We start from the raw sequence: 14782 nt of genomic DNA on the forward strand, positions 1-14782 counted from the left end.
AACAAGCTCGAATACCACAAGAGGATGATGATGAAATCCAAGATCTTTATATAGTATATCGACACTATGAAAGTCAACATTACAACCCCGAGGAGGAGGAGGAGGAGGCCAATGAGGAGGAAGAAGATGAGGAGGAGACCGAAGAGGTGCAACCACATCATCCTCCAATCCAAATACCACAACCAAGACAACAAGAGCAAAGGCCCTGAAAAAAAAAAAAAAAAAAAAAAAAAAAAAAAAAAAAAGAGAGCTCGATCCCACGTATGGCAATTCTTCGAGCAAATAGGCGAAGGCTCTACCCGTCGAGGAAAATGTCTAGCATGTGGAAATGTCATCATAGCTCAAAATGGCGTGCAAGGAACTTCTTGTCTAAAACACCACTACAAGAAGTATTCATCGATCAATTCTTCAAGTAATGTAAGTATTCACGATCCCTTAAAACATAAGTAACATTTAGTTGAGTATATCATTTCGACGAACCAATCGTTCTGCCACTTCCTTAATATTGGTACACTTTATAAATGCCAAGTTTATGTATCCTTCAAGGCCCTTGAAGGATTAGCAAAACGAAAAAAAAAACCGTGCCTAAACTTGGCGTTTATAAAGTGTACCAATATTCCTTCAAAGATAAAAATAAAGTATACCAATATTAAGGAAGTGGCAGACACAACAGTTAAAGATCATTATTAATAAATGTTATCTTTTATCTTTTTAGTAAAGCTTGCACGTGATCTCCTCGTCATCCATGCAATTTAAAATCATCAACCGGGGAAAGTAAATACGAGTGATTAAAATTTAAAAGTATATTCTTTCTCACCAAAATTAACAGAGCGTAACTTCCCAAGTCCCAACTGTGTATATTAAATTGCTTTCATATTCTTAACCCCAAAATTAACAACCCAAGCACAAGTAATTTCAACTTTTCCGTGCCTTCCCATAACAATTAAATCCAGTAATAACTCAGTTTGTTCTTTTTTTTTTTTTGTTCTCTCCTTGAACTCATTCCAATATCACAACACCGCCACAAACGTATTATTAACGTAGGAAACATATGTAGTCCACATGATTTTATTTATATAGAGAAAACCCAGCAGTTTTAGTAATATTGGACATAATTAATATTAGAAATACGTATTACAGGATATTTTAAGAACATATACATTATCACAACACACTTTATAATACAATATAGAAGTTGTCTTATAACTCTCAAGGGTTGTGTTGCTGAGTATAGATGTAGTCCAAATGAGCCTCTGAAATCAGCCTTCTCTTCAAGCACTCCTCGTCTTCTTTTCCACACTTTTCTAATCCCGTCAACTCCTATAATGCAATATTATAATAACTTTATAATTGTAGATAATCATTGTATATTATATATATATATTACATGAAGAAAAAAAAAGGAGAAAATAAGTCATTTCCAACAGAAAACATACATCAATAGGCTCAACGCCTTCAAACTTGTTGCCAAGAGAAACTTCATTTCTTTCTCCTGGACCTAATGAACCAAATCATGTCAACAAAAATAAAATGATAGTATGAGTTAGAATAATCAATAAGATCAAACGAAGAAAATAAAATAAAATAGAGAAGGAATAAGTGTATATATTTATATACATATATCTATATAAATTCACCATGTTTGGCCATCACGGAAGTGGAAGATAACTTTGAGGAAGAAATCAATAGGAGGAGGAACGAGAAGAGAAGGAGATGGGAAAAATATTGAGAGCCTTGCCTCATCATCACCATGGTTTCAAGTTTCAAGTTTCAAATATAAAATGTTAGAGCTATATGGGGTAATAATGAGTTGGTTTTATACGGAGGTAAGAGAGGGTTTGGACTTTGGGGTGGTGGGAAAGAAACAGATGGAGAAATGAAAAATAAATAGGTACATGCAAAACCATAATAATAATAAAAAGGAAACATAGAGTGTGACTATATATGTTGTGACATAAATGTCCACTCTAAACAAGGCAATAGATAGATGACCTCATGAAGTTGGGCAATAATATTTGAATTATAATACGACGCCGTCCATTCATATCTTAAAAATTATAACGTGAAGAGAGATAAAGCTTTGGTCACTGTCTTGGCATTATATATAGATATAGTGAGTGGTCCAGACTCCAGAGATTCCAGAAGAAGGCAGAGAGAGAAGCAAAGTCCAAAGTATGCTTCAAAAACCAATGTAATGTGGTGTAGTCATTGACAGCGTCAAACTAGTCAACCATGTGACAGCTGTTGCACATGATCAGTCTAACATGGTAATATAGATGCACTAGTCGAGTGCAGAAGATACTAAAATATATTATGATCGATTTAATCATCTATAAATTTAAACATTAGATATATAATTATATGGTTGTTAATCAAAGTTATATATGGTATATACTATTTGTTTGTGTTAGGAAATTGCGGAACAGTCAAACAAATAACGATCGGCCAAACACACAGGGACGGAACGAAAAGGAGCAAGAAAAGAAAACGACACAGGCAAATTTTACCGTGCTTCGGTGTAAAACACACCTACGTGCACGTTGAGCTCCGGCGGAGGAACTCGCTCACTAGTATCGGCAAATCTTACTCTCAGACCAAGTTTCTCAGTACACAATGAAAACAACAAAGAAGAGAGACCCCAGAAGATTACAGTAATCAAGAACACACAAGAACACTCAACCGTGTTTCACTCTCACCGATTACAACTTCACGCTCTCAATGTTTTCACTCAGAGAAACCCTAACGCCGCTCAAGATGGAGACTAAAGAGATTAATGGATCTCTGCCTTGATTCGTCCTTTATATGTGAATCTGAGGTGCTTTAATCCTGACCGTCAGATGTCAAACCCTTTCAACGGCTCAGCTTCTGCGGCACATGAAACGACTTCAACTGAGCGTCAGTTGGTGAACGACACTCTAAGCTTTGTCGTTTCTCCACCTGCAGTCAAACTCGCTGATGGGCTTACTCAACTGGGCCGGGACGTAGCATTATGGGCTTCACATATTCTCAACAAATCTCCACCTTGAAGTCTGAATGCTCGTCTACTCGATACTAGCTACATTCGCTCAACTCCGCCTTCATTGCTCACCCACCTGTGACTATCCAACAAACAACAAGTTCAAGCAATGCTCGAACTTAATGTTTGTGACAATCTTTGTTCCCATGTCCGCCGGGTTATCCTTCGTCGGAACCTTCTTTACCTCCACCTCACCTTCAGCTATCCGATCGCGCACAAAGTGGAACCTGACATCGACATGCTTCGTTCTCTCGTGATACACCGGATTTTTACTGAGGTGTATTGCACTTTGACTGTCAGAGAACACTGTCACTCTCCCATCCAGCAGCTTTGTTTCCCGGAGAAGTCCTTGAAGCCATATAGCCTCCTTTACTGCGTCGGCGAGGGCAACATATTATGCCTCAGTTGTAGACAGGGCCACCAGAGGTTGCAATTGTGACTTCCAACTCACACAATTCCCACCTAGTGTAAAATAGTATGCTGTAGTTGACTTCCGAGAGTCTCTGTCTCCTGCAAAATCTGAATCCACATACCCTACAAGATCAAGTGTGTCATATATGCGTTTATAGATCAAACCCATTGAAGGGCCTTCCAATGTTCATGACCAGGATTTGACATAAACCGACTCAATAAAGATATAGCAAAAGACAAATCAGGACGAGTACTAATCATAGAGTACATCACAGAACCAATCACATTAGAGTAAGGTACATTTTCCATTTTTGCAGATTCTGACAAAGAATTTGGGCACTGATGTTTACCTAGCAAGAAATGACCAGCCAAAGGAACCTTGACGGGTTTCTGATTCAAATGCCCAAATTTTTCTATCAGCTTTGTTAAGTAAGAAGTTTGATGAATTTTCAAAACAGATTTACTTCTATCACGATCAACAAACATCCCTAATATTTTCCTAACAGCCCCAAGGTCTTTCATATCAAACTCAGAACTTAGCTTATTTTTCAGCTCATTTATTTTAGACCTAGACTTGCTAATTAAAAGCATATCATCAACATATAGGAGCAAATATACGGGGATATTATCATGACAGACATAAAAACACGAATCAAACTGACTTCTACAGAACCCGATACTAATCACAAAATTATCAAACCTTTTGTACCACTGCCGTGGTGACTGTGACCATACAAGGATTTCTGTAACAAACAGACACAATCAGCAGATTTGCTTTCTACAAACCCCTCAGGTTGAACCATATATATGGTTTCATCAAGGTCACCATGAAGAAAAGCTGTCTTAACATCCATCTGTTCAATCTCAAGATCAAAGTGAGCAGCAATAGACAACATGATTCGAATAGTCTTATATTTAACCACAGGCGAAAAAATTTCATTGAAATCTATTCCCTCTCTTTGAGTGAAGCCTTTTGCAACCAACCTAGCTTTGTACCTAGGGGGTTCACTGGGGGTCATACCCTCCTTTATCTTATACAACCATCTACACTCAACAACTTTTCTATCCTTAGGTTTAAGGACAAGTTTCCAGGTGTTATTAACCCTAAGGGATTGCATCTCCTCCTTCATGGCATCAAGCCACTTACCTTTGTCTTTGGACCTGATGGCTTCTTGATAGCAGCTCGGTTCCACCACTTGGATCTCATGAGCTGCCACCAAAGCCGTGAAGACAAGGTCGGCATAGGAGAACCTAGTGGGAGGTCTAATTTCCCGTCTATTTCTATCACGGGCAAGCTGGTAGTTTTCTAGGGCTTCCTGGTCAGTTGGTTCAAGGTGGTCAACATGAACATGTTCTTCTTCACCATCTTGAATACCTATAGGATCAGCATGTTCATATTGAGGGTTTGGATCGGGTTGGGGCTGTATGGGGTCAGGTTCAATCTCCACCTCAAGGTTAGCTCTCACCGGCTGGTTATGCTCACTGGTGGTTTGGTTCTCAGGGTCTCCTAGGGTTTTACAAGGAAAAACACTCTCATTAAACACAACGTCCCGGCTGACAATGATTTTTACCCCTCTTGAACCTAGCTCCCATAACCTATAGCCTTTGGTGCCTAAAGGGTAACCTAGGAAAACACACTTAATGGACCGAGGATCCAGTTTTCCTTCTCTGGTGTGTGCATATGCAGCATAACCAAACACCCTAAGGTGACTTATACTAGGACTCCTACCAGACCACACTTCTAGGGGACACTTGAACTCTATAGAACTGGAGGGGCTAAGGTTGATAAGGTACGTGGCAGTTGCAAGAGCTTCACCCCAAAAAGACTTAGACAAACCAGAAGTGAAAAGAAGACATCTTACCTTTTCCAGGATGGTTCGGTTCATGCGCTCAGCTACCCCATTCTGTTGTGGTGTGAGACGAATCGTGTGATGTCTTGTAATCCCCTTCTCACTGCAGTACTTGTCAAAGAAATCATTGCAGAATTCTAGGCCATTATCAGTTCTAAGGGTTTTAACATGCTTATCAGTTTGGTTTTCAACTAAGACTTGCCATTTTTTAAACTGTTCAAAAGCTTCATCCTTAGATTTCAACAAACAAGTCCAAACCATTCTACTATGATCATCAACAATAGACATGAAGTACCTAAAACCACCATGTGTGGTAGTTTTATCAGGACCCCACAAGTCAGCATGCATGTATTCTAAAACCTGTGTAGAACAATGATTTCCTTTTGAGAACTTTTGCCTATGTTGCTTACCCATGATGCAAGTCTCACAAAAACTAATGTTATGAAACTGGTCCTTACCAAACTTACATTGCTTACCTAAGATGTCTAGACCTTCCTGACTCATGTGGCCGAGCCTCAGGTGCCATTTGTCGGGACCTGCATGGTTAGTACTAACAAGAGCAGCAGAGGTAACACATGAGCAATGAGCACCACTAAGAACATAAAGGCCATTCTGTTTCACACAGGTCAAGATGGGTTTGCCATATTTCCTGATAGTGGCTACACCATTTTCCAGACTGGTAGAGCAACCAAGATCATCAAGCCAACCAATAGAGATCAAATTTCGTTTCAAACAAGGAATTAAACGAACATCAGTTAGGACAACTTTCGTGTCATTCTCGAGTTTGAAAATAATGGACCCAATACCTTCAATCTTACAAGGATGGTTATTACCCATATACACAAGACCAGAATCAACAGGTTTCAAACCAACAAACCATTCTTTGTAAGGACACATGTGAAAAGTACAACCAGAGTCAATAATCCACTCCCTAGACCTAATCTGATCACTAACATTCAACACATCACAGCCAACAGACTCAACAGCATGATTCACAGCAACATTAGTTTCATGGGTAGTGTTTTTCTGTTTAGCAAGCCACTTATAACGGTCCTTTTTCACATGACCCACTTTCTTGCAGTAAAAACACTTCCTACCTTCAGATTTATCAGAGGAGTTATTATTAGCATATTTGTTCTTCTTTTTGTTTTTAGCAGGGTTATTAGAAGAAGAACAATCACTCTTTTCTTTCACAAACAGGTTAGAACCAGAACTTCTCTTTTGGTTTTTCAGATCAATCTCCCTAGTTTTCAAACCAGATATAACCAACTCAAGAGAAGGAACAGTGCCAGTATATTGAAGAGAATCTTTCACAACAGTATAAGAATCAGGCAAAGAATTCAACAAGATAAAAGCAAGACTTGTATCATCAAGGGATTGTTTAGACCCTTTCAACAACTGATTCATTTTCAAGAACTCGTCAAGATTTTCATCAATAGACTTAGTAGCATCCATTTTATAATTGAAAATAGCCCCTTTCAAGAAAGCAAGGTTTGGGGCAGATTGATCAGAATAAATGGATTTGAGTTTGTCACATACCTCAGTGGCCGATTCTAGCCCATCAACCTTGCGAAGCACGGCGTCTGAAAGGTTCAGAATCAGGAGGTTGTACGCTTCCTCCAGTATCTCCGGCTTCTTCTTGAGGGCTTCTTCGGGCCACTTCTTTCATCTGCTTCCAGGGCCACCAAAACTTTATTGTGCGACAGCAGAGCGCGAATTCTCTTTGACCAACTGTTGAAGTCGCCTTTTCCGTCGAACACGGAAAACTCCAGCTTGAACGAACCCATTTTTTCGTGAACCAAGGCGGTGCAACGAACAGATCACACGTGTGTTTCCCGACCTTCTCCAACAACCACTTCTCAGAACAAGAACCACCCTCACAAGACCGAAACCCCCAAAAGACTCGAAGAACACAAACCCAGGGTACAGGAACCAGAAACCCTAGATCAAGTGGATAAGAGAGAAATTTAGGGAAAAGAGGGAACGAGAGAGAAAAGGATCGGAGATAACTATTGACCAGAAAGGCTCTGATACCACTGTTAGGAAATTGCGGAACAGTCAAACAAATAACGATCGGCCAAACACACAAGGACGGAACGAAAAGGAGCAAGAAAAGAAAACGACACATGCAAATTTTACTGTGCTTCGGTGTAAAACACACCTACGTGCACGTTGAGCTCCGGCGGAGGAACTCGCTCACTAGTATCGGCAAATCTTACTCCCAGACCAAGTTTCTCAGTACACAATGAAAACAACAAAGAAGAGAGACCCCAGAAGATTACAGTAATCAAGAACACACAAGAACACTCAACCGTGTGTCACTCTCACCGATTACAACTTCACGCTCTCAATGTTTTCACTCAGAGAAACCCTAACGCCGCTCAAGATGGAGACTAAAGAGATTAATGGATCTCTGCCTTGATTCGTCCTTTATATGTGAATCTGAGGTGCTTTAATCCTGACCGTCAGATGTCAAACCCTTTCAACGGCTCAGCTTCTGCGGCACATGAAACGACTTCAACTGAGCGTCAGTTGGTGAACGACACTCTAAGCTTTGTCGTTTCTCCACCTGCAGTCAAACTCGCTGATGGGCTTACTCAACTGGGCCGGGACGTAGCATTCTGGGCTTCACATATTCTCAACAGTTTGTTTGTTATATCTAAATATTTTGTTCGTGTATTTAATGTTTCCTAAGATATATATATATATATATATATATATATATATATATTATACTACAAATTCATTTTAATTAGTGTTTTTTATATTCATTGCTGATTTGATTTATTTTATACTACGTAAGAAAAGGATTACAAATTCATAGGGCTAGTATATTATATTGATTGCTATTTGTTATATGTTGCAAGATTCTTTTAGAATGTAAGAAAGCAAAGCTATGTAAGACTTTGCAAGAGACTTACTTAGACTTTGTTTGAGACAAAAAAAGAAGGTGAAACGAAGTGTCTTAATCGGGAAAAAGACTGACGGTGTAAGCGTTTTCAAATGAATTTAAAAAAAAAAAAAAAAAAACTAGTTAACCGGACTTGAGTTGTGGTTAGTGGTGGTGAAATGTTATTGCAACATTGTGAGCACTTTGTCATAACATATTCTTTAACCCTAACGTGGACTTGAGTTGTGGTTAGGGGTTAAATGTTTATTGCAAGTTGCAACCATCTATTATTGTCTTGCACTTTTGGTTTTACTAGTTAAGCGCATACCGTCCGTGAGATATTATGATATTTCGCTGAAATTACAGATAATTGCTATAGCATGATAAATTATTAAGGTAAAGATAAACCAAAAAAAAAAAAAGTTAACGGTAAAGTATTCAAAAATAAATAACATAAAAAGAGTTTTTATACATATAATAAAATTACTCAAATCACATACAAATTAATATTAATGTGTAATTCGTTACATAAAATCAAATGCAAATCAATAATAATTTAGATTAAATTCAACGTAAACTAAAATAAACTCCAAATCAATCAAATCAAGTCAAAATCAACCAAAATAAACTGTTTGTGCAAGATTAATACACACCCCTCTCTCTCTCCCTTTGCGGTTATGCATCCTTGACTCTCTCTCTCCCTTTGCGGTTATGCATCCTTGACTACGTTGTTGTGAATTCATTGGTATATCTCTTTAACTAATAACACATTGTGTTGCCAATGGGATATGACTGTTGACTTTTCTTTTTAATCTAACATAAACTTCAAGCTAAGTAAAATTATTTCATATTGGACGTACATAACTATATGAAGGCAATATTGTGGTAGTTAGTTTGGTCTAGCGGTAATCCCACACACACCTCGACGGAGAGGTCATGGGTTCAAGCTCCCATGTGATGCAGAAATGCATGCCCCTAGGATTTATTCTAAAAAATTATGTAATCTTGACCGATAGTATCACATGCGCTTTGCACTGTTAATATATCATGTAATCCTGGCCGATAGTGCCCCTACTAAAAAAAAAAAAACTATATGAGGGCAATATAGTACTTTAAATGCCTCAAATAACAAGAACAAAGTTATTGTTGAAAATTTGTGTGTTTTAATGATATTAAAGAGTATTTAATATCATTGTATGGGCTGATTTGTGACAAATATTCAAGTGGGATCCACACATCGAAACTGGAATGTTATGACTGATTTTTATTCCTCATTGCGAGAGGTATAAGATCAAGTATTTATTTGCCAAAATCGAAGCTAAATGAATGAGAAATTGATGCTCAAAATGCGTTGAAAAAAATAGGATTTTGTCTGTTTTTTGAAACTGTTTCACAAATGGGCTGATAATTAGCTTTAATGGGCTATTACTTTGGTGCTCTTAAATGAGCATAACTGAATGTTTTTCTTCCTTAAGGCTGATTTAAGTGCTATTTAATTGCATCAGTTTTATGTACAAAAACGGTCAAGTTGGTGCCTATAAAAGGCTTAATAGTTTTCTCATTCAAGAAGCGAAAAAGAAACTTTGCCATGGCTGAAAGTAGGGGTGAAACTGGGTCGGTTCGATTCGGTTTTTGACATTTTTAGTATCCGAATCCGAATTTTCGGTTTTTAAAAACTCGGTCCAGTATCCGGTCCAATTTAGTCTAAAACCGAAATTCGGTTATCCGAATATTCGGTTATCCGATTTCTTAAATCCAGTATCCAATCCAGTATCCAATTTTTAAAATTCGGTTCTCCACTTGTAAAATTTCAGATCCAGTTTTATAAAATGATATCAAGTTTCTAAAATACAAATCCGGTTTGTAAAAATTCAAAAAACGAGTACAAACGACTCTTATAAAGCTCCAAAATGACAATACATAATCTAAAACTGAGTAAAATAAATAAATTCAAAAGGACATTCGTCTCCAACTACATGCACATGTAAATATCGTAACATAAAATTAAAATTACAACTCTAATGATCATAATAAACCATACAACAATTGAATTTGTATGTTACCTTTATATATCACATAATCAAGTTGTAGTAGCAGTAGGAGTTGATATATGAGAAGTTTGTTCTTCTATGACAACTTGACCATCATCTGTTAATAATAATGACATAAATTTAAAATAAATTTGTTTTAATAAGCAAACAACAAATGAATATGTCAAATAACAATATCAAATTAATTATCTTACCCGAAACAACTTGTTTAGAATCATTTAGTGCTTCCACTTCATCCATGTATTCTCGCAATACAACATGATCTTTGTACGAGCTGAACCAACTTTCACTGTAAATCAATGCTTCCACCATTCTCGGAGACAAAGAACTTCGAAAAGGATCTAGAATGTGACCATTCTCTTAAAATATATATATATATATATATATATATATATATATATATTAATTAAAAAAAATGGTTAAATAACCGATATTCAGATTTTCCCAAAATCAAATCCGATATCCGGTCCAGTTTTGTAAACCGGATCGGTTATCCGAATCCGAATTTCGGTTAGCTGACGTGGCTCCAAATTTCGGTTTCGGTTCGGTTTGGATATCGGTTTTATCCGATTTTCGGTTCGGTTTTGTACAGCCCTGGCTGAAAGGCTGATTAGAAAACACACAACATATAGCTCTTTTCTTGAATTTTTTTTTTAATTTTTCCAATTTTTCTCTCAATTTTCTCGGTGGTAGTAGTTTTCTGGCATACGTTCAAGTTCGCCGGAGTTGAACACGGTGATGCTTTGTTCATCTCGTACGTCGTTGTACCATGTGAGACAGTTGCTCATGTTATTCCAACACTCGGTGGGAGAGTAATAACACTTTAAGGAAATTGTCAAAAAAGCCTCAACGTGTTCTTCATTTCTCTTCTTTACCAGTTTCTTGGTGATATTCGGTTTAATTATTTTATTTTGTTCTCTTGTCTATACTTTTATATATTAATTTCGTTGTTTTTTTATTTAATAAAATTTTATTACGACGCCTATTATTAGCAATATGGAGGACCGTTATTACATATTATTTTCACCATACTAATAGTAGCGGCATAGCTCGCTGTTTCAAAATACTCGCATCTAATTGTCTCAACCATTCACCATTGATCTTGTGATAGGGATTGACCATCTCCCCAAATGAGCTGTATAGTTTATGCACTGAATAACACCTCGTCCTGCGGGACCATCGGGAAAATCAACGACCGTGATACTCCCGGCATCAAGATGAAATGATCCCATCCGTTCCTTTTGCAAGCTAAGGCATTGTCCCATCAGCGCTACGTGAATCGCCGGATCACCGACCACCACAACAACTTTCTCGGTCTCTGCAGATTCGCTACCAAGCTCTTCCAGTAGATACTGCCAACCCTTCTCCGACTGATCCCACAGCTCCGATAAAACTGTGTGCTCGAGGGAATTTATCCAACCAGGCTTAGTTATCGGGAGCGAACTCGAATCCTGTGGGTCAAAAGAAAAGTGAATCAAGTCGTGTTTGGCGATTTTTTTTCCCTGCTTGGTATGTCTTGCCTTGTTTTGTTTCTGAAGAATGTGTTCCACGTCAAGATTCTGAGTCTGCTTCATCTTCACATAGCGTGGCACACTATCAGCGCCCAAACAATCAGCGGCTTCTTGTACCTACACTCACCACAATGTCTTCAAGCCAATCTAACGCAAGAATATCTGATATTCACTTGCGACATAAATGATGATCGACTTACTTTGGAGATAGCCGATGCGGTATCGATACAAGCTTTCTTTCCACTGCTAACTATGGAAGTAACTCTTAAATCAAGAAGCAGCTCGGCAGTCTTTTGAGACTGCAATAAGTCCATGGTAGCACATCAGATTCTGACGTCAGTTAAATAACGCAGATAAACCATTCACCTGTATAACCCCAAGCATGTTCAGCGTTCGATCCCCAGACAGAGCCGCGTCAGACTGTTGGTAATTGGCAGAAATCTTAGTCCCATATGAATGCTAATCATCATCGTGCGTACCCAAAAAAGCTTCATATCCTTACAAACCTCTGTGTTTATATTCGTTGATCCATGACACACCAGTACAATCCTGTTGCTGGCTTTCCTTCCGGCAGAACTTCCACCAGAAACAGGTGAGTTCGGTGTCTGCGTACCGTAAATTATTACGGACAAGTACATCAGCAAGTCGAAATTTGATACTGAAATCAACGTACGGTATGCTTTAAATAGCAATCCTAGCACAATTGATCAAGAACTAAACCAACTACTCTCAAATACCAAATGATAGTATAATTCTCCCCACAGTTTCAAAGTTAAACCGCTACTCTCGAATTATTTCACCTGATTTAAACGGTTGAGACAAATATATGGCGATCCATCCTCAATTTGGGGAGTGAAATCCAGCACACTCACTCCGCAATTGCTCTGTAGCAAAACCCTAAAATACTCCGTCCCTAGTCCTAATTATTGAAAAATAGTAGAGCCACGTAACCCGATGTGAGAAAAAACACATAAATGTTTTGATGATAAGAGAGAGGAACAGTACCAATAGCAGTAGCGATGAGAGCCTGATTGACAGCATTATGAGCAACCACGAGAACGGAGCGGCCTTCTTGAGCAAGTATTTTGTTCCAGCAATTTCGAGCCCGGTCCCATAACTCTCTCACCGGATAATGACCGTCGATACTGAAATTCGGAGCGTCTATCTGCCATTCCCGATAAGCCTCTCCGAACCTTTCTTTCCCTTCAAGTTTTAAGAGCCCCTAAACATACAAAAAGCACTGTTATAATAATATCGACCACCAATACACAAACCTTTTTCACAGTAAGCACAAAAAAAGCTTCACCTGAAATGAATACAAGTCGATTTCTCTCAAATCAGAGTCCGTGATGATGTCCTCCTCGCGACTATTCCATATTATCTCAGCAGTTCTCTTTGATCTTCTCAGAGGACTAAAGCAAAAATGTCAAAAAATGACAACAAATACTATTGACCAAAAATTGTAAAGGAATCATTCATTACAAGTATAAAAAAAAATAATAAAAAAAAAAAAACACTCTATTCAAGTCCTGAATCTCACAAAATTTCTCATTCTTTACCTGAGTAATTAGCTAATATAAGTAGTCACACATCATCTACATTGACTCAAATTGAACACGGATTAAGAATGGTAAAGAAAGACCTTGAAAAGCAAATGTCGAAGGAATCTTGGATGAGCATTTGGCGAGAAGTTTGGGCCTGAGTCTCGCCTTTGTTGGTGAGGACCGAGAAGTCTGAGCTTCCCTGAATCCTTCCCTCCTCGTTCCACGTGCTTTGCCCATGTCTCACCAGAACTACTCGCTTCGCTGTCTTTATCTCCGGCAGCGATGATCGGACCGAGAAGCTACGCTTCGATCGGCTATGGTTAGTAGTTTTAAAGACGAAGAAGCATGGGAGAGACTGAGTGGACCAAGAAGAAGCAAGTGATATCATTTTTGTTTTTTTAATTCACTTTTTTTGTGTTTCGCGGTATCAGTTTGTTAAGATGATGATCGAATAAAAACGTTTGTGTTTTTTTAGAAGACTCAGTCGAATGCTATATTTTTTTAAGAAAGTGGTTTATCATAAATTAAATTAACTCAAACAAATTACACCAGTGTAAAGAGCAAATTTTTGTATTATCATAGTGAATGAGCTTTTGAAAAACGAGCTTCCGTTGTTGAAAATGAATCTCTTGATTTCCGAGAAATGATCCAATGAGTTTATTGAAATTAGTTAAAATATATTTAAACTTATATAAAAATCTTGGAACGAACGAATGAAGTTTCGAGTTTGTCTCAAACGAAAATTATTTTCGAATGAAAATTTCGAAATAAGTACCCGAATAAATAAGTTCTCAAGAGTGAGAATAAACTCCGAGGCGCCTTGAGCATATTTAAATTAATTAAAATCGAATGAGAAAATTCTTGGTTTTACTCTATAATTATTTTCCATTTAGTTATGGATAGAATATGAAGGTATTTATATAAGAGGACCTAATTTGCAACAAGAAAAGAAAAGAAACAATGCTTTGTGGTAGAAGTTAAAAGAGCCAACGTGAAGAAGGACTCTTTAGCAATTATTTTCATATTTATCCACTCCACCGCCCTAAGCTATCTTCATCTAACCTCATCAACGCATGAAATAAGAGAAGCAAAGGAAATAAAAATAAAATAAAAAAAAAAAAAAAAAAAAAGAACGTAGAACCATAAAAGAGAAGAAAAGAGACGCGTGCAGAAGGAGAGAGAAAGAGAAAATAAGCGTTTTCTCACTGGAGAAGAAAGGAAATGGATGCCTGAACTTCGTGTTGGGGTGGGTAACGTTTCTTCTCATTCTCTTCTTCTCTTCTTCTTTGGATGTTGCTCTGATACCACTTTGTCACGCCCCACCGAGTCTTTTATTAAATACGAAATTTTATTATCAACTTTTTTTTTTCTTTTTACAAAACGATCAACGACTCGACGCCGCAACTAACTTGATTACATAACAAGTGAAAAATTTATAATAAAAAAAAATTAAAAAAATTAAAAAAGGTTTCAAAACTTGATATCGAATTTTAAGAAAACAAAACTGAA

General features: G+C 37.6%; 2 protein-coding genes across 2 annotated transcripts; both read right to left on the reverse strand.

Annotated features, from left to right (window-relative positions):
• Positions 1-1024: 1024 nt before the first annotated feature.
• PSK3 (PHYTOSULFOKINE 3 PRECURSOR) lies at positions 1025-2030 on the reverse strand. Its single transcript, XM_089601830.1, has 3 exons — positions 1638-2030; positions 1437-1498; positions 1025-1320 (listed from the first exon to the last, which is right to left on the reverse strand). The coding sequence occupies exons 1-3, from the start codon at positions 1750-1752 to the stop codon at positions 1210-1212; spliced, it is 288 nt and encodes a 95-aa protein (XP_089457956.1). The 5' UTR covers positions 1753-2030; the 3' UTR covers positions 1025-1209.
• Positions 2031-11197: 9167 nt separating this feature from the next.
• On the reverse strand, positions 11198-13690 carry LOC149381333 (phosphoglycerate/bisphosphoglycerate mutase family protein). The gene is made up of 9 exons (XM_089602114.1): positions 13372-13690; positions 13036-13141; positions 12735-12951; positions 12530-12648; positions 12236-12334; positions 12096-12149; positions 11930-12028; positions 11739-11846; positions 11198-11669 (listed from the first exon to the last, which is right to left on the reverse strand). The coding sequence occupies exons 1-9, from the start codon at positions 13659-13661 to the stop codon at positions 11301-11303; spliced, it is 1461 nt and encodes a 486-aa protein (XP_089458240.1). The 5' UTR covers positions 13662-13690; the 3' UTR covers positions 11198-11300.
• Between the last annotated feature and the right edge of the window lie 1092 nt (positions 13691-14782).

This window comes from Urtica dioica, chromosome 11, assembly GCF_054948205.1.
Source record: "Urtica dioica subsp. dioica isolate 48M chromosome 11, U.dioica_male_clone48M_v1_H2, whole genome shotgun sequence".
Lineage (NCBI taxonomy): Eukaryota > Viridiplantae > Streptophyta > Magnoliopsida > Rosales > Urticaceae > Urtica > Urtica dioica.